Here is a 27,758-nt window from a genome sequence, read left to right on the forward strand (position 1 = left end):
TGTTCTTGTGCTCCAAACACTATGAAGCAAAGCGATTTTTCCATGACACAGATGAAAAAAAAAATAGACGGCTTAACATGTTCCCAAAAGATGCCTTCAAAGGAGTGAAATTTGGAAAAAAAACAGAAAAAGAAAACAAAGACACTTTCTGAGGTCTTGTTCTCTGATATCCAACCTTGTTCAGGTCCTATTTTTAAAATCTGCTTTGCCCATTGTCTCAGTGTATCAAACTTGAACATCACAGAAAACGCCAAAACTCATCTCACATCTCAAGCACAGGATTATTGATTATGAAATATGATGCCTTTCTCTCAACTTCATGAATTCATTTTCGAAAAAATTCCATTTCACCTTCTCTTGCCTCCAGATGATGCCTGTTGCCAAGGTGACCGCAATAACCTAGGTGTCACACCCTTTCTGTGAGTCACGCCCTATGATTGGCCTATCGACCGAGGGCGGTCTGGAGATCAGGCAATTTGATTGGTTGGCTGCTCGGCAGAGGCAGACGGCGCTTCTGTAGTGAATATTGATTTAATGGGCCGCCAGACGGGCAGCTAGTCGGGCCCTCACACACATATTTCTATATATACACAAACGGTTGACGGCCTGGAGGTGCACGGGGAAATTTGGCCCAGCGGGAGGTCACCTCTGTGGGAGTGAGCGTATGTGTGTGTAATATCATGCTCTCCAGGAGAGGTGTTGCTGGCAGTAATAGAAGCACTCCCAAGAGCAGACCATGCTGGGTAATATCACACTCTCCAGGGAGCTCGCCGTACACACTCGGCAAAACACGCTTGGCACATATGGCCTGTGTACCACCACACTGACATGCAGACTAATAATTCAGAGATTCTCAGTAAGGCGAGTCAGATGATGAAGTCGATGTGCATTCTAATAAGGTCACCAAAAAAGTTTAAATTGAGCTAACTGCACAATAAATAAATGAACAGTGGTGTAATTATTTTCATATAACAGGGGGAGAAAAATCTTACAAATATTTACATTGTCCTAGTAAGACTTCATATTTTTTTAAGTACCGTATTTACTGGACTATAAGCCGCTACTTTTTGCACAAGCTCTTATGCGGCTAATCTATAGATTTTTCATGATTTTTATGATATTGTATAATTTGTGCATATTCTCTTATATATGGAGATTAAACATTAAAACACCTGCAGCTAATAGTCTAGTATATGACCAAAACTGGATTTTCCCCGAATTTTAGCTGCTGCGGCTTATATTGGAGTGCGGTTTATAGTCCAGAAATGACAGGAATTCATCTTACAAACTGGCCTGCAATTTTGTTGCATTTGATTCTGTGATTAAACTTTTATGTACGTTAGATTCTCAACTCTAATTGCTGTGTGTCTTAATTAATCACATGGAGCTCCATACACTTAATACAAATAAGTGCCTCCCTTCAAGTAGATGCCTCCTTTTTTTTTTTTTCCCCTCAAGGGAAAACTGTGTGGTAATAGTAATTACCTCAGACCCTGCCTATGTTCTTGCGTCTCTCTTTCTCTGCATTTACCTTATGATAATTCTGATGTATTGTTTTTAAACTCCGGTTTGAATTTCCATAGATAATTATATTTTTGTGTAAGCATATTTACACACTGAACTGGACATCAGCCAATCAGAACAAATATTAATCATCCATCCATCCATCCATCCATCCATCCATCCATCCATCCATCCATCCATCCATCCATCCATCCATCCAGAGGCGTAGCCAGGAATTTTTCCAGTAGGGGCGCACGCCCACAGGAAAAAAAATCGAACATCACCCACGCCGTTCGCTGATCGCTAAAACAACGTCCGGGAGGCAAACGGTGAATGGATAACATCGCGCACATAGAATAGCGCAAGCACATTCGCGCAAGACTGAAAGAAAAAAACGGCATGAAAATGAAGAATCGAAAAAGCTCGATTTTTTTTTTTTTTTCCAACCGGGGCGCAGGGAGTCCTAACCGGGGCGCCGCCCCGGCTCGCCCCGGCTTGGCTACGCCTCTGCATCCATCCATCCATCCATCCATCCATCCATCCATCCATGCATCCATGCATCCATCCATCCATCCATCCATCCATCCATCCATCCATCCACCCATCTTTTTTTTATATTGATTATCCTCATTACGGTCTTGGCGTAGTTTGACATAGATGATGAGGAATCAAAGGAAGAAATCACTTTTATTCAAACCACAACACACTTTTGGAATATTTGTCCCAATTACTTTCATTAAACAGCGCTCAACATGTCTGATATTTTCCTCTTAATGGATCCCTTCTCGTATTCGGGGAAAGGGGGGGGGGTGTCTGCCGCTCTGACATCTCCCCCACCCCAATGCCTGTATCTATATCATATCACAGAGCACTACAAAGTGAGCTGAACAAAAGGCAAGACGCATTTCATTTCAAATTTATTCGTACTCGGTCTCTGCCGTATACAAACCTGAGATTTCACCACGTTCAGATGACAAGGCAGATGAAAGCGCGGTGGGAGCAGAGAGAGCTCGAGACAGCCCAAGTATTTTCATAGCGACCTGTTTGAGATCCCGGCGCTCTATAATCTATAGGCTGGTTTCACTCAGATTGAGAGCGACAGATTCATTAGGACAGAGGCAGGGCGCTTTTGATCTAAAAATACGCACTGTTGCAGCCGTTGAAGCGGGAAAAAAAAAACAAAAGTTCAAGAGTTTCCCAATGTTTTAATCAGAAAATGCTTCAAAAAGGAGATGCAGGCTGAAAAATATTGAGAGAGGTCACCTTTGAGTGTATAAGATGTTGGTGTGCTTGATGTAATTTATAAGGATAAATGAAATGGGAAAGAAATAGAAAAAGCAAAATTTAGAGTTGCACAGCATTTGCTCTTTTTGGAAGATGTTCGACAAGATTTTGTGTGTGCTGAGGAACATTTGTGTGGTGACTGAAAGAGAGCCTGTTGGATCACCATCTTTGTTATAGTTCATCTCAAAAGTATTTAAGTGGGTCGAATAATTACCACTAATGACAACAGCGCAACATTATTATCGGATGGGATGCATATTGTCTTTTATATACAGTTTTTTTGTTTATATACTTCCACTTATGTCTCTCTTTATCCCTTCTTCTTTCTTTCAGAGCATAGGAAAAGGATCTCTATGGTCAATAGACCCAGAGTATAGACACAACCTGATCCAAGCACTGAAGAAAACACCCTACCATCCCTACTCGACAGGCCTGGCCAGCCCCTCAACTTCCCCACCCACCCTGTCTCAGACATTTCACCACAGGTAAAGGCAACTCGGAGGCATGTTTTTGAAAATGCACGACAACCTCCAAAGCGTGATTCGGAATTCAACCAGCAGTTAGATTTTAAATATGATATTTTATTTTATTTTATTTTATTTTATTTTATTTTATTTTATTTTATTTTATAATATAATATAATATAATATAATATAATATAATATAATATAATATAATATAATATAATATGAGCAAGATTTTTGTTGCAGTTTTTTAGTTGATGCCATCATAGAAACATAATGACAAAATCCAAAAAATGTGATGATAACCATAGAATAGTATAACTGTGTTGACGTCTGTCCTGGTTTAAAACTTTAAAACAGCTGACCAAAGGTTTTGGCCAGGGGGGCTCAATTGAAGTGATCAGGAAAATATTTTAATCATTTTTACGAAAATATGCTTTTTACAAGGAACTTTCTGCTCAATTTCGCCGGTCGTCTTTATTTTCATTCTTTAGTTGGAATCTCTGTAGAAAGGAAGATGGAGGTTGCGTTAGGGAAATCTTTTTTCAACACACATAGCCAAAGTTTGAAAATGTTTCAAATGTTTCGACTCTCACTTGTGTTTCAATGTGTATGCTGACTCGTATTTTTTTTTTTTGGGTGGGGGGGCAAAATAGTACATTGTGGTTCACGTACTTTCAGGAGGAACAAATAGCAGATGGAATTGGTTCTCCTTTATCTGTCACATATATTTCCCTGATATAACCTCATGCATAATGCAACATTTTGCAAAGGCTAACTATATTTATGACGTCTGCCCAAGAAAAAAAAAAAACTCCAATTCCACCACTTTGATTCGACAGTTGCATCTCGGGATTTGAATAATCAGCAAACCTAATTGATATAATTCATAATGAAAAATTGCTTGCTATACAAATCGAATCAATTGATCAACATTGCTTATCTTAAATATTAGCGTCCCCTTTTCTTCATCTCTGTCCTTTCTTTCTTCATTTGGCGCTTCCTCGGGCGATGAATAGCAATCCCGCCCCATCTTTCCTTAAATCAGTTTGCACGCTGTTTTCATGCAACAACACTCCCACCCTACTTCCTATCTCCCGCATCCTCAGGCACATCACAGGTAAAAGCAGCGCTTGCCTTTTTTCCACATTCGTGGATTCAACCCACCCCCCCCCCCCTCTTCGCGCCTCGCCACTATCTCCTTCCCTTTAGGCCTCAATCGTGTTTCCCTCCCTCTCCTTTCAGCAAGCTTTCGAACACTTTTTTTTTCCCCCCTGATCTCTTAATTCATCCTCTTGCTCTGTCCGTTCCTCTTTTTCTTCAGCACCAGCAACCTAACGCACTCCTCCGCTTCTTTTAATATCCAATTTATGCTTCCGCTTATCCCCAGGCCTATATTATATATATATATATATATATATATATATATATATATATATATATATATATATACACAAGGTGTCCTTTTATTTTTATTCTTTCTTTCTCTCGGTTCCTCTCAACCCTCCACTTTATCATTTAATGAATTTCTCCTTTGTCTTCATTTATTTCCATCTTTTTGGATGCTGCCTGACTTCCACCTGTTTTATTTGAAGCACTTTCCCTTTCCCTCCTCGACCTCTCCTGCTCCTCCTTTCAGCCACTCCAACTTCTCAGTCCTTGGCTCTTCTTCGCATCCCTGTGGATATGTCATCGAGAGGTACTATTAGTCATCTTTTTCCCTTTTGTCCGCTTTCCCTCTTTCTCAACCCCCCCCTTTGGAAGAAAATCCCGCCGCCGTGCCACCCCGCCACCCCGCTGCCGAGTTGATCCGGGCAGGTTGGCTTGCAGAGCTAGCGGACTGTGTAAAACAGAATAATTGGTTCACCATAAAATGTAAAAGTGTCATTTTGAACAATGAGGTATGGGGAAGTGGAACAAATTGGAGGGCAGATTGGGTGCAGTAAGCGAGATGTTGGGGGTTGGGGGCGGAGTCATTTACATGGTGACCCACAGTGGGAAGTGAGGACAGTTCATTTTGAGGTTAGAGCAGGGGTGTCAAACTCATTTGTGTCACGGACCGCATCATTGTCATAGTTTCCTCCGGAGGGCCATTACGACTGTTTTGAAATCATAGACAATTAAAAACTAGTAAAAAAATAGATTAAAAGATGAATAGTAATTTTTCAAAGTGAATACAATTTGTAATTTTAGTATTGACGCATGTAGTCCATTCCCAATTTGTCTTTGCGGGCCACATAAAATGATGTGGCGGGACACAACTGGCCCCCCGGGCCTTGAGTTTGACACCTGTGGGTTAGAGAGAAACAATTTACTGGCTCAGACATTAAGACAGCATTATGTTATACAACTGATCATTCCAATGCGATGTATTTCTGCCTCTATTTCATAACCTCTATTTTTTTTTTTAGTCTTTCAGTGTTTCATTTTTCTTTTCACTTTTAGTTGAAAAGGTCCAGTGTTTTATTAAATTACAGTAAATTAATATGTCAGCTTGTGATTTTGAAATTGGATTAAATTCGACTTTATTAGTGTTGAGAATCGTGTTGGTTGAAGTTACAACAGCACATTTGCATCTTTTGCTTAATTGGGTTCAAGCATCATTCAATTATTGAGGCTCAGGCAAGAGTTTTGAATTTCTACATTTTTTATTATTAGATCTGCCATCATTACAGATGACTTTGAATTTTCATTACACTGTTAAATGACACAAATTGCTTACTTAATTGATGAATATTTGCTCATTACGCAAATCGCTCAGTTTAAAGCTTTTTTTTTGACTGATTTGATATTAAGTTAATTGATACATATTTTGTTTTCATTCATTTATTCTCAAAACAAATGCCAAGAGAGGAAAGAGAGGATTAAATAGACCTCTGGGAACCTGACATCTGTCACTATTGATATTTTAGTTGTTGTTCTTTTATCATGATAACTGCTGGCGGAGTGAAGCACTGATTTTAAGGACCAGCTTCAAACACCAAAGAGCTAAACAAAACTTTTAATGCAAACGCTGACCCACTTTACATTAGCCTTTTGCTAACTTCCATGGCTGCTCATTATGTCTTTCTGGCTCGGGGAAAAAAGCAACACTTTTTTGACTCACTACCAGAATATTCTTCAACAGTGTAGCAAAAAAAAAATAATATTTGAAATAGCTTGTAGGCTTTTTTTTTTTTTTTGGTGATGGTTTTAAATAAATAAACATCATAAGAAAATCTGTGACATGCTCCGCCCTGCTAAGTGCAGTGTGAAAAGTCAAAACTTTGCTGCATTTTGAATCTTCAAATTTTACTCGACCGTGTTATTCTGTCAAAGATTCCAAAGACAGCAAAAATGGGTTCACGAGACATGAGACAATATTAAGCATTAAATATCCCACATTCCACATTTAATTTAGGAAAAAAAAAAAAAGTCTCCATAAAACAATTTTATCACGGCTTCACGATATTCTTTATAATGCTTCCTGGACTTTTAATACCTTTAGTCACTTTCACTCGGTATGAATACCGCAAAGGGAATATCATCTGTTTAATCATTATAGCCACCAAGTGAATTCAAGGAGAAAACAGGGTTCACTGAAAAAGGCAATTAATATTAATCATAGCAATCAGAACACATCACTTAGTGGCATGAAACTACCTACAGTTAATTCATATTCTTAGATAGCAAAAGACCGCAAGTGAGGCTTTCAAGGATTTCTCATGCAATTATCATCAGATCTGTTGTGGTTATTTGAGAGGCTTTGTTATTTTCCTTCATATTGTTTAGTGAATAAAATAAAAACTCTCCGCTAGCTTTCTATTATACACATAGAGCTCAGTAGGTCGGCTCAATACAACACAATATGTGGCTCTCAAGAGCTCTCGTTCTCAAGACTATTATGTTATGAAGTGTAATGATGGGGAATGGTTTCACAGCGGCTCCATTGTGTTAAGGTCAAGGACTGTCTCAAGCAGTTCAACACAACTCGGAGCAGGAGCCGGATGAAGAAAAGGGGGTCTGACTGAGACGAGGGCACGACGACGCTTTGTTCTCTACTCTTAATGTCGCTCACACACCTCTCCGCTTTTCACGGGTTGTAATAATTCACGCCGTACCGGGGCGACCCCCACCGCTTTTGGTCGTAAGGGGCTCGCCGCCTTTTTCCGTGTGTGTTTGCAGTTGAAGTCCACCCATTTTTTTTTTTTTTGTATTCTCGATTAAATGGGTGTGCCTGCAAAAGGGAGGGAGAGCAGGAGTATGGCGGGTAGGAGGTCAGCTCCGTGGTGCATTCCTTCACACCCCATCAGCATCTGGATGAGAGGAAGAGGAGGAGGAGCGGAGGATGGATGTCTCAAGGGGGATGTAGAGGAGCTTGTTCTCTTTCCATCTCCCTTTCTTTCTCCCTCCCTTCCCTCGGAGGAAACAAATAGAGGGAGGGGGGGGGTGTTGAGGAATGAGCGTCTACCACAAGTTTAGCCCCTCGCCCACTGTATTAAATGCACAGCGCATCGCCTTGGCAACGGGAACGCCACCATGGCAACACATGTACGGCAGGTGCTGTCGCACTGCAAGGCCATTTGTTGAGCGAGTGAGAGACAGCAAAGAGAAGAGAAGAAAGAAGGGAAGAAAGAAAGAGAAAGGGGGGTGAGAATGGTGGGGGGGCGGGGTGGTAGGGAAAACAGACAGGCTGTTAGCGCAGGAAAAATATGTTATCGCCGTGGCAACGCAATGTGGCAACTCTCCATGGCAACAGCAGGTGGCTCAGGGCTGAAATGTGCAGCTTTTGCATTTTGTGCAGTGTGTGTGTGTGTGTGTGTGTGTGTGTGTGTGTGTGTTTGCACCAGCCTCCGGTCCATCTTTCCCCTGCATCTGGCGAGGTGAGAGCCACATCACAAGTGCAGACGTCCAAATCCTCTCATTCAGCAGCTTAGCGCTACATAAAACAGGCCTCACATTACAAAGGAGACTCTCCTGATGAGTGGAAAACGAGTGGGCTGCTTTTTTCGACTTTGCAACGTCTGCGGGTGTTCTTTGTCTAGCCCGCCTGTGTGCGTTTTTTGGAGAGAGGGCTATGTTATCAGTGCAAGTTCCTCTCCTCCTTTTGTTTTTTTCCGCTCCATCTTTTCTCCAATGACTTTGAATTCATAGTATTGTCGTGCTCACGTGTTAGGGAAGATGTCTCCATCTATGTGAGGAATGCCGTCATTACCTCCCTCATTAGTGGTGCAATGATCACCTAAACTGAGATCCCGGCTTTGTTTGCGTGTTTTAAAGTGTCACTCCAAACATGCCTTTGTGACATGTGTTAACTGTGAATGCGTTGATGACTTTTTTTTTTTTTTTTTTCGTTGGATGTGTGCGGACCCGTGGCAAGCGGTGGGGGGTTGTCATGAGAAATTACTCCCATGGACTTATGGCGGCGAGGCTGTAATTCTCCGAGGTAATCACAGGGAATAATGGCAACAGTGGGACACCCGGGAATTTAATCACTATAATCAAAAGCGCGGGCTTATGGGTTCAAATTTCTGCCTTGCTATCTTGCTTCACAATGAAACCTGTTGGGTTGGTTGACGTGATCAAATGGTTGACCGCTTATTTTTTTCTCAACCCACTCCCCCCCCTTCCCCATTTACGCAGTCCTCCATTATGGTCGGGGAGTCCCCTCTTCAGGAAGAATGGCGGAGTCCTCCTACAAGGTAGGATTTTTGTTACCTGAAGGTGCCGAATTATCTAAATTCCAAAGCCGTCTTTTTTTTCAAAAGCGCACCTTGAGAATACCAAATGTTATACCAGTGAGGGAATTCTTTCCTAGAGTGGTGAATTTGAAAGTTAAAATAACTAAATAAATAACCAGTAGCGACACCTCATTTGAGAAGGAATGGAGAAAGAATCTTATCGAGATTGGCGAGCAATCCCCTTGTCTCCTTTTTTACATTCAACACGCAACATGCGTTTTCCCTGTCCCCCCTTTTTCCCTATATTTCCCATTATTCCCCTTTTCCCAGCTTCCCTCCCATCCTCTCCCTTCCCTGGTGGCTGCTAGGCAGTTTAAATGGACATTCAATCCCAATCAGGGAGCACTCCAGGAGCTCGCCGGGCTGCCGAGTCCTAAATGGAGAGGGAAATGGATACATTAGGCGTCTGCGGCGTGGCCTCCATCGCCGCTGATAATGGAGTAGTAATGGTCAAGGAGCCAAGGTTGGAGAGTGTCTGGAAACCTGGACTCCCTCTGGACGCATAGTCTGAGAGGGGATGTCTCTAAACTCATGGAGGGAGATTGCGAAGAAGTGACAAGGTGGAGCTGGAGGCCCATTTAACCTTGTCATCAATGATTTATTATGACTTCACATGCTCGTCATTAGTCACATCAATGCTTTTAACTTTAACTAATAATCACATTTGATTGGAATGCATTTTTTAGGGTAAAACCTAGAACTAATCTACAAATTAAATTACCGTATTGGCCCGAATATAAGACGGTGTCTTACATTCGGGGTCTAGATGTTATACCCATTCACAATGCTAGATGGTGCCAGATATCTTTAAAGCGAATGCTGAACTTAACTCCCCAGGCCAAAGCGAACCCCTGTCACGAAGAATAAAAATCAAAATAGCGGTAGCACGTAATTAAATTTGGTGTTTTAAAAGTCTTTTTCAAACTTGAGTCTTGAAAAAGAGGGGGTTGTCTTATAATCAGGGTCGTCTTATATTCGGGCCAATACGGTACTCCTGTCCAAGTATATTAGAAAAGTACATGGCATGCTGAGTCGGCAGATTTGTTCAGCCACATGAGGCAATTCTGTTGATTAGCATTGCAGCTTCATATGAGTCGTGTATGTGGGCGTGTTCAATAGACTCGGGTTGCAGTGATTGAGTGTCGCTTTTTTTTGCTTTGTCGTGCCCCTTCAGTAAGTAACAGCGCATGTCAGTCAGCCCAACCACTTAGACACTCAGCTGGATTGTCAAATAGACAAGCCAGTTAGCTGTTGAGTTTAACAGCCAGCATTTTCAGCCTACCGGCTTCCCAGTCGGTTAGTCAGACAACATTGCCCTCAGACCTGCACATGCTGCACACACTTAAACACACACCAGCAGCGAGACAGGGGGAGGAAGAGGGGCCACTTTCAAACAGTTGCGTTGTCAAGGTCTGTAGGGAGTGACCTTTGAACCTGTTTGACTGTGTGACTGAGCACGGCGAGCATGTGCAGCACGCGCGTTTTGTGTGTACTTTTGCCTGTCTGCTGCACTCTTCTGCCGGCTGCGTGGAGACGACTGCCCGCGGGGCCATGTGGAACTCATTTAACAGGAGGCTGGAGGAGTCTGCGTGTGGATACGGCACATGAAAGCAAAATTGGGGGGGGGGGGGGGGGGTTGGATGTCAGGGCTTCACTTTCCCTGGAAAACAGGCAGGGAGACGATGCAGTCGGAACGCCTGAAGACTTGACCTGATGTAGGAAGACAAGTAGATCATTTTCTGTACACAATAAAAAAAATACTTTCCAAAAACAGACAGTTTAGCTCTCTTACTACATAGTATACATCCCATACTTATTTGTTGCAGAGAGATATGAGTCATCACTATACATAGAAAGAGCGATCGATGATGAGGAATGAAGAGAAAGCAAAGAGCAGCAGATAGCATTACATGAAAATTTTCCATACAACTTGGAATTGAGCTCCGTGTGTGTGTGTCAAGGACAAACAGTAGTGGTCAGGAGTGTGCCACTGAGCTCAGAGAGAGTCCAGGTCAAATAAAGCCTGGTATTTCCTATCCAGCCCCTTTTTCCCCCCTCCTCGTTCACGTTCTCGATCTCTTCTGTCACTTTCTCTGCTGATGCATGATCTACTACACTGTGGCATGTGGAAGGGGAGCCGTTGCTATGGTGACCTAAAGCCTGGCTGGAGTTGGAGGTGGGGTGCTTTGGGAGGCGAGAAGAGTCGTGTCAACCCGGGGAGACCTAATGCACTGAGCACATACACACGCATTGCAGTGAGTGATCAAGATTAAAAAAAGAGACTGTGCAGGGACTTACTTATAAGGTTATGGAGAGCACAGCGGCAGATATCAGGGGCAGAGCCACGCTAACTGGACTCAATAAGATTACTGCGGGCAAAGAAAGTGAACAGCTAACAGTGACATAGCTCAAATGTATACTGAATTTGTCATCTTTGCAAGATGATTTGGATCCAAATAAATGTCGCCGGGACATTTCGTTAGGGGGCACTTTGGGATACTGAGTGTGTTTTAATGAGCTTATGGTTCCCGGACTGAATGAAATTTCTCCCCATAAAACTGATCATGAGACTGAAAAAAGGGGGAAAAAAAGCTGGACAAAAACTGAGCCGATCTATAAAAGCTGGGATGAAATTTCAGTAAAAGAAAATGGCATGGGAAACAAGAAAACTAGAGGATAGGATAACAGAGATTCTGTATGTCCCAGATAATTTTGAGGAATTACAGGATTTAATGAGATTTCACACTGCTTAGTGTTGAATGGTAAAAAAAAATTATATTTTGTCAATAATTTATTATTTGTCAAATACAATAAACACCTTTTAAAATGCATTTTCCCACTTGCTGGCAACATCACATGCCCAGGTAACAACCAGTCATGTGACTTACGAAAGCTGCGCTGTGATTGGTCGCTACCTGAGGGAGTATGTGATGTCATCACTCGATTATAAGCGGAAAAATATGTTTTTAAAAGGTGTCAACTGTTCATGAAATATTATGACATTAGGGTTCGGTCATTATAGTTAAATTATTAACTTTTGCTGAATTAATTTGATTTAATGATGATTCAAGAAAAAAAAATGTAATATATCAAAAATTAGAAATTGCACACAACCAACCAACAAATAAAGCCACAAAAATACACGGTAACCTCCTCGGTGGAGGTAACAAAGCTGTATTGATGTGGGGGCTTAGTGTTTGTAGCATCTTTCAGCAAGCTTGGGCAGCATACAGCGCAAACAGCAGGTAGTTTTTGAAATGTGAACTGAGTGAGAAGATGACAGCTGCGTCGGGGAAAGTGTTGTGGTGAGCCAGCCACCAGCTTTGAGGCGAGAAAGATTTAAATTTACAATTCACCTATGCTTGAATTCCTCAGTGTGTTTGTAAAATTGGCCAGGGCAGGAAATTGGTAGTGTTGTCTCAATTGTGGTATAATTGATTTACAAGCAGTAGTTTCAGGAAAGTGAAAAATCCATTCTCTGTCATTGTCTCTGTTTGTTTTTCAAATTAGAAACGTTTTGGGCCAATTTATTTGTTATCATTGATTATGACTGTAAGGCTATATTTCATCCCTGCTGGTGTAGCGCCATCTACTGGATATGGCCGGTCAATCCCCTCTCTTGCTCCCAATGCAAGTGGACTGTAACTACGTATTGAAAATCAATTCTTGTGTCAGCACATTTTTTTTTTTGCGCTTGGCACTCGTGTCACCACTACACAAAGTGTCAAACAAATCAGGGATTGTCAACTGGTGGGCCGCGGCCCTCTAGTGGTCCGTGGCGATATTGTAGGTGGTCCACGAAATTGGAAATGGAAAATAATTGTAACATTCTTAAAAATAAAATTGATTCATTTTTTAGGTAATTTTGTGAATCATTTACCCATCCAAAGTATGTCAAATGTAGCTGAGATTCCCAAAATAGACAGATGCAAATAAATATCCTCCTTTGGTGCAAAATAAAATAACATTCAATGGTCCCCAAGTTGCTTCTTGGTTATAATGGTGGTCCCTTGGACAAAAGCAGTTGAAAACCCCTGAATTAAATTTTCAATTTTTATTCCCATTTATCCTTAATATTTCTTTATCTTTATGTGTGTCTTGTCTATTTTATTTTATTTTATTCATACTGTGCATCATAATACAAGTTGCATGTTTTTGTGTTGGATTTTTCCTCTCACTTGGTTTTACACTCCCTCAAGTGGTGACCTTGAAATGGTAAAGCATGAGTTCACATTGCAGCCATGTGCTTTCTTTTATTCACTGCTATGCCAAGTGGGTGAGAGCTATAAATCTGGCGTAGAACACATCACGTTGGATCAGCAGTGTGAGTAAAGCGGGATCTTGAGCTTTCAACATAGATTTTCAAAAGGTTTGGGAGTCCAAGCTTTTGTGGGTCACTCGAGGACAGATGGGGATTTGTTCCAAAGCCATTCCATCATCCCGACTGTGCGGTGGTTCGGGGTGTCGGGCTGCTGCAAGCTCAACGTTTGTCCCATTTGCAGGAAGTTTCCACTTTCAGAGGTTTTCTATATTTGGCTCCCAATGATGGTCCCAATATAATAGTTTGTTGACAAGTGATCTATTTCCCCACTCTTTGATCAGATTAAACATTCCAGGTGGGCTTTGTCGTATGTCTTTGGCTTTTATTTGATTAAACATTACTTAGCTAAATTACTGTTTGCAGAGTGGAATTGTTTTTATTGAAGTGGGAACACAACCACAAGCTTCCCTTTGTTCTACACATCAAAACTAAATTCCATTTATTGCATTTATTTGACTTTTTAATTATTTACTACAATAGAATACGGAATAAAGTAAATCAAATTGGCTCATCTTAAGTTAGAAAAGATTGTCCGCATGGTACAGGCTAGATTTAGCAGAGGCCGAGCAGTCGTTGGTAATTGAATGATTCACAGCGCCCTTAACTCATTTATGACGCTTTCCCGCTCAATTTAACATTACCTTGCTCATCAATAGCTCCTCAGATGGTCGGCGGAGTCTCATTGAGCTATCTTTTTCCTCTTCCTTCCATCCATCCATTTTCCAACGTCCATCTTCTTCATTTAGTCTGGAATTTTAAATTTCTAAGTGCACATAATAGTGCGGAAAATACGGTATGTGGTTGTGTAGCTTTCTTTCGTCTAAGTGTGTATATTTGCTATTGTTTTCTAGTTCCTCGTGGTGTGATTCAAAATGGCGCCCGTGTAAGGAGCCAGGCGCTCTTCCCTGTGATAAGACCCGTTCCTGTAAGCCCAGTAGGGAGCAGAACCTCGGCCATAAGGTAAGTCAATTTTATGACTGCCACTTTCGACCATATATATTTAGTGCTAATCAGGGGTCTTATGCATAATGCGGTTCCATTTTGACAAAGAGAGGCTCACTGCTTAGACACTTAAATGGCTTGGCATTTATGTCCAGGGAAAGAGTTACATGATAAATTAAAAGTCAAATAGAGTTCAACCAAAAATGATCTGGAAAAATGTGCCTCAACAAAACGTAAATACTAACTCCGAGTGTTTGACTTTTTTTGGGGGGGGCTTTTTATGTGTAATACCACCTCAAGAAGGTTGAAACATGTAATAACCAGAACCCGTTCCTCATATATATACCCACGAGGCAGCCACAAAACTCATAATGTGTTCTTATGCTGCCTCCAGAGTCCCAACAGGTTTATTAGTCACAGCAGACCCAATAAACCACCACCAGGTGACAATACCGCTCAGAAAACACCTTTACTTTCGTTTACCTTAGACAGTTTGAGTCGGGGAAAAAAAAAAATGAATCCATCCATCAATCCTTTTTTACAGTCCCCTCGTGTTGTGGTCGCCCAACGGAGAGCTCCTAACATCACATGAGTCACAAATAGTTTACTCATCCCGACCATGGTTGAAACACTTGGCAACATTCTACCCGAGCGATTACATAAATGTCCCACATTCACATGCACGTTTATTAAACCCTGTGAGTCCGAAACATTCAGAGCATGCCCGGACATGCATATACATCATAAAAGCAAAAGATGGCCTTTACTGTATACTAAATTAAACATTCACTAAAGGTATGCAGTAAATATTTCATCATTCAAAGAGTGCATTTTTGTCGTATAATATATAAATATTCTAACTCTCTTACCCTGGAGGGAGGAAATGTCCATACTGCTGTATGATTTGCTATCATCAATGCTTTACTGACAAGAGTTGTGATGTAATACATAAAATAATTACATTGCCAAGAGTAAGGAGACAGAAATGTGAACAAGGCAATCTAATAATTAGAGCCCACATGACTATTTGATTGACAGTCACCGGATGAATGCTAAACCGATGGAGAAATGCAAAGTGTTCTCCAGCAAATAGACTGAGCCCTGAAAAGTGAAACAGTAAAGAATTACATGAAGCTCCTCAACGTACTTTAACATAGTTGCTTAGTAATGGCGCCATTTTGGATTTTGATCATTTTAATCTGATTCTATATGTGTAGAAAACTTGGATTATTAACGATAGCTTCACAGAATATCTCGGGAGTGAACGAGATTGTTTTATTTTGCGGATCCGATCAATGACGTGAAGAATCGATCTGCAAATTATGACATTACAACCTTGTCTTCCACAGATCGTCCATAGGAGATTATCTGAAACGAGGCCAAGACAGCCCTTCCTGCTACTCTCCTCCGCCTTGCGCCGAGGAACTTCAGGAAGACCACAATTACAGCACCGCCAAATCCCCGAACAGGCTGGGGTCATCGGAGGCCTCTGCCCCTTCGTCTCCGACGAACGACGACGACATCATCGCCGTGGAAATCCAATCCGACATCAAACCCGAGCCCCGGGAGATCCCGCTGGATTCCCACGTCACGACCGCCGCAGCCACCTACCTTTCCCAGCAACCCCTGCGCGGACAGAGACGTACGTTGGGGGCGGGACCCGGGACCCTGGCGGGAAGCAGCTTCACGTGGACCAAAAACCGAGCGAGGGGCATTAGCGACACGCTGCCTCTGAAGAAGCGGCGCGCGGTGGAAAAGCCGCCGGAGAGCGATGACGAGGAGATGAAGGAGGCGGCGGGGTCGCTGCTCCACCTAGCCGGGGTCCGAGCCTGCCTCAACAACATCACAAACCGCACGGCTAAGGGCCAGAAGGAGCAGAAAGAGGCCCTGAGAAACTAAAAGACACATAGTACATAATCACGTGAACACGTTAGCACGCATACACACTGTACAACACACAACTAGATCAACAGGTGACATGTTTTAGTCTCTACGGACACGTCTCATTTCCCTCTATCTATCTGCAGGGCATTAGGTGAATCCTACTTATTTGTGGCAATATCAAAAATCTATGTTTTCCTACATGTTCAGCAACACTAATGGGTACTTCTCATGTGTCTTTTGTTGTTGTTTTATTTTTTTTTCAAAGGGGATGAAAGCCATAGTAAAGCATTCATTCGGACAAGTGGGCAAAAGTGAATCAGTACAAGGACACGAGATGGCTGTTTGTTTTGCATATTTGTTTGTTTGCGTGCGTAACCTGTAGCAATCTTGCAGTGATGCCAGCAAAGGCGGCAGAGCCTACGGAACTCGGGCGAGGGGAAAGGGGTGGGGCAGGGGGCGGGGCCTCACTGGCATCACTCTCCTTACATCCACGAGCACAAATGTGAGTCTGTGCCAAAGAGAAGTGACCAGGTTGCTTCATGTAGCCAATATGACAGCTGACAAAAAAAAAATAGACTTTTAAAAAACGAAAAAAAAACACTCGAAGGCAACGGTAGTTAAGCTTGACGAGGACGACCTTAAATGTCAAAATAATTGTAAAACCCAACGTGATTATATACTCATTCTTGATATTATTTTATGCCACTTATTATAAAAAAAAGCAACATGGTTTATTTCAAGAGCACTCATAGTATTTAAGAATAGATATATTAAAATATTGAAAAAAAAAAAAATCTCATGTTTCTCACCATAGAGATGGATAGTGTGCCGGGTGTGAGGCAATATCTCCTTCATTTCGTTGTTGTTGTTGCATCATGTAAACGTCCCCGAAACTTTACCCAGTACTTCCTGTCTTGAGACACCTGGAAAAGACATTGTAGCTTCCCGTGGCTACCATATTCATTTGACAATGTCCAAGAACTGTGTTAGGGGTCATGTTTGTGTCTATTTCCTCCTCACTCTACCCTCATAAAGATATAAGCAATTTGTCCCACGCAGGCAACTCTGTAAAAAGTTAGAAAATATTTTATTATTTTTTTTTCTTTTCTTAATTGAAGCAATTTGACCTGCAGGACTTTCTCAGTTATATTGCATGGGTGCTTGTAAATAAGATAAAAAGCAAATCTTTTTTATTCAAAGAACATGTAAGATAAATTATGTATTTAGCATGAAGCATGACTTATTTTCATATAAACCTTGATCCTAGAGGAAAGGAAAAAAAAAAGGTTTTTCGCCAATTCTTATACCCGTGAATTTATTGGATTTTTATTTTATTTTTTTCTCCCTTCTCCTGCGTTTATTCGAATCCTTTTGGGATTCTTGAGCGGGCTTTCAAAGACACACCTTCAGGGAGCAACGTGGGGACGTAACTCTGCAACTCGACGCCCGAGGGTGCCACCCCTAAAAGTTGGCTTCTTGTCTTCGGCTCATGCAGTGGTTTAGGACTTTAGGTGATCAGTGTTAACCCTTGCGTTATTCCACAATACATCTGTGGTGTGTGTGTGTGTGTGCACATTGTTTAACATTGTGCCTGCCTGCCCTCAGTACCTCTGTTGTCATATCTCGGACATGTGTTGACAGACATTTGATTTGTTTAACATGACAGTATTGTTTTTTTTATTTGCCCTCCAGCGTGTGTGCGTGCACATGTGTGTGTGTGTGTGTTGTTTCCATCAGCATTGTTTTATGTAAATGTACCAAACAGATGGACATGTTGTCAGTGTCCTAAAAGAACCTCATATGTCCACATACAAAGTTTTTTTTGTTTTGTTTTGTTTTTTAGAAAGGTATTAAAGAGAACAAGGAATGCAATCAATGGCATTGTACACAAAAAAAATTAGGTCTAAATATACATGCTTGTTAAAATTAGGGATGGGCATTTTACAAAAAAAAATCAAATGAAAAATGAGTCATTGTTTTCAAAATATTATTTTATAGTTAGTAGTTCTGAACTGACCATTTTGTTCTCAAACTTTATACACCCAGTGTGTCCTAAAACAATAGTTAGCTGTCCACTATAATAAAAAATATATATACAGAAGCAAATTAGTGTTCATTTAAAATGTGGCCAAAGTCCTATTAAGGTGTCTGTAATATCGCAAGCCACTCTAACATTAATCATTTCAACATTAACACTGCACTAAAATGTGAAATTAAATGTTTGACTTAAATATTCCACAAGAGTTTTAAACAATCTGCAAATCAATTGTTATGCCCATCCTTAATTGAAATGTTGATTTGCAGTTTTAAATTCCAAAAAGTTCAAACAGTATTAAGCATTTTTTTAATCTACTGCATAAGTTGCTAAAGGTAAGCTAATTCCGCTCACTTTCATGGTTGTTAAATTTATCTCTTCCAGCTTTGAATGAAAGAACGACTTAATTGGGAATTCATGAAGCAGACGTTCTTTTATTCTGAAGCGATTTTTGATATTGTGCCGGCGTTTGTGCTTTGGCTTCGAACGTGGCTTTTATTTGCTTGGAAGCTGCAGTACAAACGCGCACTGGAGCAGTGAGCCAAGTATCTGAACGTATGCATGTCCCATCCACACTGGTGAAATCCTTTTGCCAACTGTAGCATGCATCACTGGCTGTTTTTTTTTTTTTTTTTTTTTTTTTTTTTGCATTTTGTATGGTATCCATGCTGACAAAAAACTAAGGCTCAAGGGAGGCAGTCAGTCAAGTGTCTTGTTAAGTGCCACCCGTCTCTCTTGTGCGATATCTGTGTGAGGTCAGGCCCTCTGCTGTATTTACAGAAACAACCCACTCACGTACTGCCCAAATGTCATGTTGGTTTGGTAAGAGGCAAGAGGCTTTAAATAATCATAAAAAAAATATATTGTATGTAATTTCCCCTGTCTAGCTCATTTGCATTCAGGAACTCCTGAGCAAGCAAGTGGTATACTTCACTGCCTAAAAAGTATCTCATTTAAAGCTGCCAAGCAAACTGACAAAAGCTTAAAAAAAGTTGCCAATTTCTTTTCTCTTGTTCTGCTCTCCCGAGCAAAATAGTCTACAGTACTGCCATTGTATTTGCTGACTGTCGAAGCTGAGTATTGGAAAGCCATAGGTTAGTGATGTCAAAAATGCAAAACGGTTATCGATCGGCGAGACGTGACGGAGAGTACACCCAGGTGCGTTGTTTTTTTTTCCGGTAAATGTTCAACTCCTTCCTCTTCCTCTTCCTTATTGTGCAATCATATTGCCAAAGAATGAGTTCCAGACCTGTTTCATCACTACATGTAAATATCAACGTTGTCCAATACCGTGGCAAAAAATATATATATATAAATGTTGTTTTATTTTGTTTTCCATTTTCTGAGAAACTGCAACGATGTTTATGTGATGTATTGTCTTCCAGTTGGTTGCAATAATAAAAAAAAATCCAAGTTGCAGAGGATTAGTTCTACTGTTCTTTTAGGAAAAGTCACAAATATATATATATATATATATATATATATTTTTTTTTTTTTTTTTGTGAAACCAGAGGGTGTTTAATTCCCTGACCCCAAACCATTAACCTCACACATTCCCATCAACAAGGGTCTTATCATAACTGTGCCTCCTCTGACAGTTAATTATTCATTTACGTCCTCTAATCATCTTAGTTCAATACTTCTGATTAAAGATCAAACTTAGCTCTCCCTTTAGGCAACAAAGTAAAAAGCTGGCATTGGTCAAGGCCTTCTCAATCTAAAGGGGCAGTGAAGATGCCATTTCAAAACCATATGGCGGTGGAAGTCCATTCATAATTGAAGCTGAAATGGGCTTAATCTCCATCCAGTGCTTCTGTGCGTGCGGCACGCTCCCACCATCAACACAACTGGAGCTTGCAGTTTCTCTGTTGCTATGCAACTAAAGATGGAAGGGGGTGGGGTGCATTCACAAGATCTTTAGAGGGCATCATCAGTTACTAAGAGCGGAGGACTCAATTGGCTTGCATTAAACAGCGTTCTGTTTAATCACATCTCATTTTGAGGACGAGACATAAAATTCCGATAGCATCTTTTCGTTTTGGTGTGACAAATGTGTCAGCAAGGGAATCATTACACGTGTTTTCAAATGTGCAGTCAACAACTCAAATGTTTTTTCTGTAAAGTTACATACATTCTAGCTTAATATCAAGTACACGTGTTTTCCGAACAGTACCTCTGGTTTATTTTGTCAGTACAGTACTTATAAATAAAAAATATGCATAAGATGATCTAATTTGTCATCTCAACAACTTGTATATCAGATTGTGAGCGCAGACTGAGTTGTATGTCTCTGGTATATACTATCATCCATAGCCACACAATGACCAGTGAGGCAAGTTTCCATGGAGACGGAAGCAGAGCTGCATTCTTGTCAGTTCTCATCTATTGCAAAGCTTTCTTGTTAAAGAGGAGATCCCATCGGTGATCAGGACAAGTGCATATTTGATTAAATGCAGAGGACAAGGCTCACACCTCCCTGCTAGTGTGTGGGAAAATAGTTGCATCCTAAAGTGATTGGATTGGGGATTGTGTGTTTTAAGCGCTCATAAAGACCGCGTGCTGAACACGCTTGAAATAAGTCAAATGGAGTGTGAGCAATCTCTTGTGGTAGTTTTGTGTCGTTACATTAAATACTTCTCGGTTTACGACGGAGCCTGCATTGTCGACATCACTTTGAACCTGTACATAGGTACGGAATAAATACCTGTATGCATGCGTATATTGTGTATATGTATCCTGTATGTATGTTTGTGATTTAAGTCAGTTGTTTCAAAATAATAATTTAGGAAGGGTTTATAAGATCGATTTCAAGGTGCCTTTCGTGCAGTAGTAATTTCGTGTGAATGAAAAAGCGCTATATATAAGTGCAGTCCATTTACGATTACAACGTAAATTAACTCCATTTCCCAGAATGCCCGGAAACTCGTATGTCGTTTCCGCTTAAGATCTCGCGATGTTGGCGGTTTGACCCTGCCCTATGTCTCGCGCACTCGCAGCTCCTTCGCTCAGTATATAAAGCAGAACAACGAAGGACGGAGGACGGCTGGGGATTCGCAGCCCGGGATTGTAAATAAGACCGCCAAAACTGTTTTATTTACAAAAGTGATGCCGGCTGTTTTAGAATACCGTTCCCAGTTGTTTTAACAGGTTTTTTTTGATCATTTTTGGCTCTTTATTTCTCGCCCATTTCCGTGTGGTTTTTAGACTGCGCGTATAATGGCGAGCTCGGCTAACTCGAACCCAGTGGTAAGGATCAATCTCAAGGATTGTCAACGGGGGAAATGGGGGTAAAGTTGACGTAAAACTGTTGAACACTTTTTAATCGAATCACATTAATTTAAGATTTACATACATCCCAGCATCACACCAAAGAAAATTAAATTAGCTTCAATCAATTGGACGATTGAGTTAAGAGTCTTATTCCCAATATTTTGAATTGTGAATGTAGGTTGGGAATTGTGTTGCGACTCAAAACTGGAGAAGTATTTAAATAGTTGTGACATGTTTGGATCTGGTTTGCTTTTTTTTTTTTCATGCACTTGGACGATTTAACTGGGGCGAAAAAAAATAAATCAGTCTTCGTGTATGGCGTTGAGTGTAGTCGAGTAATATTTTGACTTCAACACATGTAAGCAGAGACAAAGAGAAAGGGCCGAGGTAACGATTTAGTTTAAGACCTTAAATGTACGCAAAGCACCTTGCATTAACACCGCGAAGCAAATTTTATTCTTTTATGATGAAATAAAGTAGGCGAAAGTCGCGACGTCAACGTTCCCTGCCCCATCATTGTTTTCCACCATTCCACGACTTGAATGTTAAAAATCTGCCCCCCCAAAACACTTTCACTCCATTTTAAACGTAGATATTCCTACTCCCATCGACAAAACTACCATGCCTTGTGCAAAAATAACCAACTAAACGATAATCGAGCGATAATATATCAAACGTGAAATTTTCAAGGCTGTCGAGCTGCTCCGTAAAATGGCTTCCACGTCTCCCCTCTGCGTCTCCTCTTCTGTCCCTCCTCCCTCGCTGCTGCTGGTTTTATACCGCCATATTGGCTCTCTATATAGACTGGCCGGGATGGGAAGGTGCTACTCGACGCTACGTCACCGACTAAGCTTATAAACGCCAGACTGCTTTAAATAGTGGAGGAGCAGCCCGGGCCGAGGAGGGGAGGGAAGGAGAGTTCCGACGGCCCGTGTTGTCGCCCTCGTAGAGTCGCTGTTTTGTTTATACCAAAAAGGAATGCGGCCATTTTGCATGCTTTTGCTATCAGCGCGGTGGCCAAATATCAAAACGAACGTTTACGAACCGTTTACGAAGACGTCGTTACTGCAGTTGACAAACTATTTCATTTAGTTGTGGGTGCCAAAGTGAATATTTGGAAAGTTAATGCATTGTGCAATCACCTTTGTCGATGTTTTTTTTTTTTTTTTAATTTGGTGTGATATTTGAGGATGAACCTAAAATACACTAACTTTCATATGTGAACGGAATATATGTACTACTGCAATGCTTTAAAGCATAGGTGTCAAATTCAAGGCCCAGGGGCCAGATACGGCCCACCACATCATTTTATGTGGCCCGCAAAGACAAATTTTGCATCAACTTTGTGTCATTACATGACAAACTGCCTTCACTTTTTAAAAATAGAGATATTGCTAGCATTTTTTTATTGCCATTCATCTTATTAAACTATGTGTTTACCAGTTTCTGATTTCAACACTAGTTATTAGTTTGTCGTGTAGCCTATACTGTAAATAATATAAGGCGTTAACAGTCATAATGGCCCTCTGAGGGAAACCATGACCTCAATGCGGCCCGCAACAAAATGACTTTGACACCCCTGTTTTAAAGGATAGTTCTTCAGCAATTTCAACATTAAAAGTTAATTTGTCTGTGATTATTTAAATAAAAAATTGCCACGTGGACTGAAAATACCATCACATGTGCTCAGGTTGTGGTCTTTGTAAAGCCAGAAATCCAAATAAAGCTCTTTAATGTCCTATCATAGAGTCTAACAGTGTGGTTGCAGTGTGTCATTTTTGTTTTTGCTTCCTTACAGCCTAAACTGTACAAGACTGTGATTGAGGATGTGATCAATGAGGTGCGAGAGTTGTTCCTGGATGAGGGCGTGGATGAACAAGTTCTTCTGGAGCTAAAAACGGTAACAGTATTTTTGCAACATGCTGCAATAACAACCAAAAAGTGGATTCAAAAGTTTCGTAAGCAACTCTCAATTTAGCACATTGTGTATTTCTTTGAATAATGATTGTTTCACACATTTCAGCTTTGGGAAAGCAAACTGTTGCAATCCAAGGCAGTGGAGGGTTTCCATACTGAGGAACAGGCAGCCCTGCAGGCCGTGCAGCATCAGCAGCAACAATCATCCCAGCAGCAAGTTCAACAGGGTCAGCAGGTGACACAGCATACACAAGCCCAGCAAGTCATTCTGCCTCCCCAGCAGCAGCAAGGTTGGTTCAGTAGAATTACAACTTCCGGTAGAAAGTTTATTTGTATTTCTTCTCAACGTTTTAAAGTACTCTGGTCGAAATATCAGATGATGTCTTTTGACCGCAATTGTCTTCTGCAGCTCCCCAGCAGCAAGTCATTGTACCCGATTCCAAGATTCTGCAGCATATGACAACAACGGGCATGGCAAGTAGTAAACACACAAGTGAACAACAGACACATTGGTGTACTGCAGTGGTGTGTGTGATTCTTCACAAAACACTGCACCCATATTCTGTGCTAAGTAGGCAGCTAAATTAGTTACGAAGGGAGTGGCATGCATTTTTGCATTTGCGGCTTTTCGTTTTGGCACACAATTAAGAGCAGCACATTGTCACTTGTTGTTTACTGAATTCTAAAATGATCCTATCGTTTGGTTGTTGGTCGTGTGATTGCATCTAACTGTTAAATGCACACTGTTGTTGTTTTTTTAGAGTGCGGCAGCTACTCAAGCTGCCCTTGCTTTGCCAACTGGGGTCACACCATACCCACAGCTCATCACTAGTTCAGGTAAATGCCACAGGTCACATGTTTTCATCCATATAGGCTGCATCATGAATGATACAAATGTCTTGTGGTGTTGTGGTTCTTCAGGTCAGTTTGTGCAAGTTTTGCGTACACCCAACGGAGCTCAGTATATCATCCAGCAGCCACCGCAGCCCATCCTCCTGCAGCAGCAGATGCAACCGGGCTCAGTGCAGGCTCCAGTCATACAGCAGGTACATCAAATGACTCGCTGCTTGTGCCAGTTCTCGCTGTCTGCAATTAAATTATTGATTTTTATCAACCTGACTTGTTGCATTCACTATATCCAAGGTCTTGGCTCCTCTACAAGGAGGCATTCCTCAGCAAACAGGAGTCATCATCCAGCAGCCACAGATTGTCTTAGGTCCTGGAAATAAAGTTCAAGTCAACACGCAGGTCAGCATGCTGAAAGTATTTTTTTGTTCCCCTTTGTAATTCAGGTTCCTGGTTTCTTTATCGGCATTAGCATACTTTGATCTCAGCTCAACTGCTGTCCTTGTTGGGTCTTCCCGTCCTGTTAGGTGACGCAGGCTGCCACGATGGCGCCTCAACAAGGTCAAGCAGCCCAGATTCAACAGGTTCAGCAGGCCCAGGGTGCAGCAGTGCCACAGGCCCAGGTGCAGAGCCAGCCTCAGCAGGCAGCCCCGGGGCAACCGCAGCCTCCCATGATGCTGCAGGTGGACGGCGCCGGAGACACCTCGTCAGATGAAGACGAGGATGAGGAAGAGGAGTATGATGATGACCTTGAAGAGGAGAAAGACAAGGACGCGGGAGAAGATGGGCAAGTTGAGGAGGTGAGCGGAGTACCCGTCGCCTTTTGTGGCAGTCCATTGCTGGTTGCTCATGATTTATTTTTTTTGCCTTTTTAGAAATCACTGAACAGCGACGACGATGTCAGTGACGCGGAAGACCACGAGCTGTTTGACACAGAGAATGTAGTTGTGTGCCAGTATGACAAGGTGAGTGATGATGGTGGCTTGCAGTAACCAACACATGCCAGCATTCGGCTGGATAATCGTACAAATATCAAACAATAATTTGCACTGCTGGCCACGGTAGTCTGTCAAATATTATAATGCTAACCGGTGTGGAGTATTATTTGAAGTGCTCATAGTGGGAACGCAAACACACAAGTCAATATTGACCACTAGCATACCATAACTGATGAATTTTGTTCGTTTGGTCCTTTCAAATCTTGGGGATTTTTCCATTACCGTAATTTCCGGACCGTCAGGCGCAGTCTCAATGAACAGCTCTGTTTTTGGAAATGTCCATCGGGTGCACCAGGTTGCATTACTGCACATTAAGGAAAGCCAACCAGTCCAGCAAATAGAATTTTGTCGAATTTTTTTTGCCATCGAATGGTGATCTAAAAGAATGCAACAAGCTCAGTTCGAAGCGACCACACTTGGCAAGCCTACCACCAGTTTCCTCTGCAGACGTGCAAGCAAAATTACATCACTGCTAATATTCAAGTATCAGAGTAAGTGCATAGACTTTGTTACACATGTTGTAGTCCGGCAAATTTGTGAGTGGGTAATATAATTACTACGCCTACTATTTTATTTATGAATGTATGTCGACGTGAATATAGATCATATATCTATATATTTTTGGAATATTTGAAATGATTGAACACTGGCTCTTTAAGATTGCATTTTTTCTAATTAATTAGACAATTAGTTTCTAATTAGTAATTATTTGTAGAGATATCTAAAGTACTGTGTTTTTTGGACAGTTAGGAGAGTAACTAGGAAAGAATTGAAAATAAAGATGACAAACTGAAAAACGGACGGGCAGTTTACAAATGCGGTCACGTGACAGCCGTGACGTCCCCATCGCAGTCTCGACAACCTCTCTCGACTTATTCCGCAGATTCACAGAAGTAAGAACAAATGGAAATTTCACCTGAAGGACGGAATCATGAATCTGAACGGGAGAGACTACGTCTTCTCCAAAGCCATCGGGGACGCCGAGTGGTGAAGACAAAGCCGAGCAACAGGAGCAGGAACTCTGTTACTCCTCCTATCCAGTTAATGGACAATATCAATATCCTTCCATAACCTGTGACTGGATTTGATTGCAGGAAGCTTATAGAGTCTTTAAGAACTCCAACATAGGACCGCGAGGTTCTTTGCTACAAACCGGATGTCACCGGTCGCACTCGGCAAGCGGGATGAGAAACCGACAGCGAAAGGGAACGTTTGCCCTCCTTTTTGTTTCTCAGCCTTTTTCGATTTCCCCCCCGAGTGAATTTCCCACACATCATTTCACAAGATGCACGTGTCAGAAGTGTGCTGACATGGAAAAGTGTGTCGATGCACTGCTAAGTTGATAGACAGCTTCAGCTTGTCTGCACTGAAGTCCAAACTTAAGATTGTTGCCTTTCCATTTGCCAGAATCAACTTTTTGGCCTCACTTTTTCTTTTTAGTCATTCTTGGAATTTCTGTCACAGGTTTTTGGGAAAAAGGTGCTTCACCTGTCATTGTTTTAAAACATTTCTTTTAAATTGAAGGGTTATACCGAAGAAGTTAAAATGACTCAAATAATTTATAGCTGTATGAAAAGGCATTCTTTTAAATCTAACAATGATTCCAAATCTTTTCTTCCATCCCCCTTTTTTCAGATTTTTTTATTTTTTTTTTGTAGCGTCATTCCACAAAAATAGAAACAGAGCCATGGCTGAAGTAATTGCATCTGTCGTGTTTTGTAAATTGAGCAGCCTTCAGTTTATTGATAAGCGTGTGTGCGTATGCTTAAAGCAGTCAAGTTCATCCACTCTACATGTGCGTTTGTCAATTGCATCACTGAGCTCCCCAAAAAGTCAGTTGCCACCTTTTAGTTCATCAGTGACGCTATTTTCTATTTATTCATAAAAGTAGAAGTTGTTTTTTTCTGATCCGCGCCAAACTGTGCTCTTACAATCAAATAAGTGTTCCTTTTTTTTTTTTTTTTTCCTGTTGGCTGAACAAAGTTCACGTGACATTGTTCCCAATCAATATGATGTCTCTTTTGTGTTTTTAGTCTTGACTTTTAAGCAAGCATGTTTTTGATTGAGAGGATTTCAAATTTGGTGAGAAGGAGGGGGAGTGCGTTCTTGTAAAAATGTTTTTAGTGACCTTTTGCGGAATTACGAAATGTTTTTTGGGTGGGGTGGGGGGGGGCCTTCGATCTTAATTGGCTTCTTAGTGGGCCCCACAAATTTATATTGTGAATACAACCTTAAGAAGGAAGCAAGACAATGTTCTTATTTTTGTGTTCATGTGAGCAACCTTGATGTCTTTCACTATTTAAGCAAGTCCAAAAAAAAGGTTTGTTGCAACAAAAATCAAGTCATTGATTTTATTCAGTAGCTCTGTGTGGATTACGGCTCCTAGAGGAGATTCATGGTTGTTCCCACATAATGTAACTTGAGTGTTGAGTGTGCCTTTTTGATTTGTACTCCTGCTTTTCTTGTACTACCCAAAAATGTTATGTCACCTTTGCTCTGTTTTGACTTCTAATAGCTGTTGAAATGTATTGTTCAATGAAACATTTTATAATAAATTACCTTTGGAACCAAATA

The 27,758-nt window shown here is 41.2% G+C and overlaps 2 protein-coding genes across 5 annotated transcripts in view; both read left to right on the top strand.

The window, feature by feature from the left end:
- The window catches only part of LOC119117709 (forkhead box protein N3-like), a 45,059-nt gene extending 25,485 nt beyond the window's left edge, over nucleotides 1–19,574 (top strand). The window contains exons 3-7 of one of the 2 annotated variants that reach the window (XM_037244156.1): nucleotides 3,121–3,272; nucleotides 4,891–4,950; nucleotides 8,874–8,932; nucleotides 14,144–14,252; nucleotides 15,584–19,574. In XM_037244156.1, the coding sequence (XP_037100051.1) occupies nucleotides 3,121–3,272; nucleotides 4,891–4,950; nucleotides 8,874–8,932; nucleotides 14,144–14,252; nucleotides 15,584–16,133 (930 nt within the window). In that variant the 3' untranslated portion in view covers nucleotides 16,134–19,574. The remainder of the gene's footprint in view (nucleotides 1–3,120; nucleotides 3,273–4,890; nucleotides 4,951–8,873; nucleotides 8,933–14,143; nucleotides 14,253–15,583) is intronic. The other variant, XM_037244157.1, reaches the window with a different exon arrangement.
- A 1,580-nt stretch (nucleotides 19,575–21,154) lies between these two features.
- gtf2a1 (general transcription factor IIA, 1) lies at nucleotides 21,155–27,758 on the top strand. 3 transcript variants are annotated; one of them, XM_037244803.1, is made up of 10 exons: nucleotides 21,155–21,440; nucleotides 23,222–23,323; nucleotides 23,447–23,630; nucleotides 23,750–23,814; nucleotides 24,102–24,177; nucleotides 24,262–24,386; nucleotides 24,484–24,588; nucleotides 24,714–24,986; nucleotides 25,062–25,151; nucleotides 26,068–26,175. In XM_037244803.1, the coding sequence occupies exons 1-10, from the start codon at nucleotides 21,435–21,437 to the stop codon at nucleotides 26,173–26,175; spliced, it is 1,134 nt and encodes a 377-aa protein (XP_037100698.1). In that variant the 5' UTR covers nucleotides 21,155–21,434. The 3 variants fall into 3 exon arrangements, with proteins under 3 accessions (XP_037100698.1, XP_037100696.1, XP_037100695.1); XM_037244801.1 differs by having other exon boundaries at nucleotides 21,156–21,399; XM_037244800.1 differs by lacking the exon at nucleotides 21,155–21,440 and adding an exon at nucleotides 23,033–23,167 and having other exon boundaries at nucleotides 23,200–23,323; nucleotides 26,068–27,758.

The sequence above is a fragment of the Syngnathus acus genome, chromosome 24 (genome assembly GCF_901709675.1).
Source record: "Syngnathus acus chromosome 24, fSynAcu1.2, whole genome shotgun sequence".
Classification (NCBI taxonomy): Eukaryota; Metazoa; Chordata; class Actinopteri; order Syngnathiformes; family Syngnathidae; genus Syngnathus; species Syngnathus acus.

Excerpts from the sequence above, each read along its gene's own strand:
- gtf2a1 (XM_037244800.1), top strand. Across the intron at positions 24,387-24,483 it reads AGGCTCCAGTCATACAGCAG|GTCTTGGCTCCTCTACAAGG; the intron begins GTACATCAAATG and ends ACTATATCCAAG. Across the intron at positions 24,589-24,713 it reads AAGTTCAAGTCAACACGCAG|GTGACGCAGGCTGCCACGAT; the intron begins GTCAGCATGCTG and ends CCGTCCTGTTAG.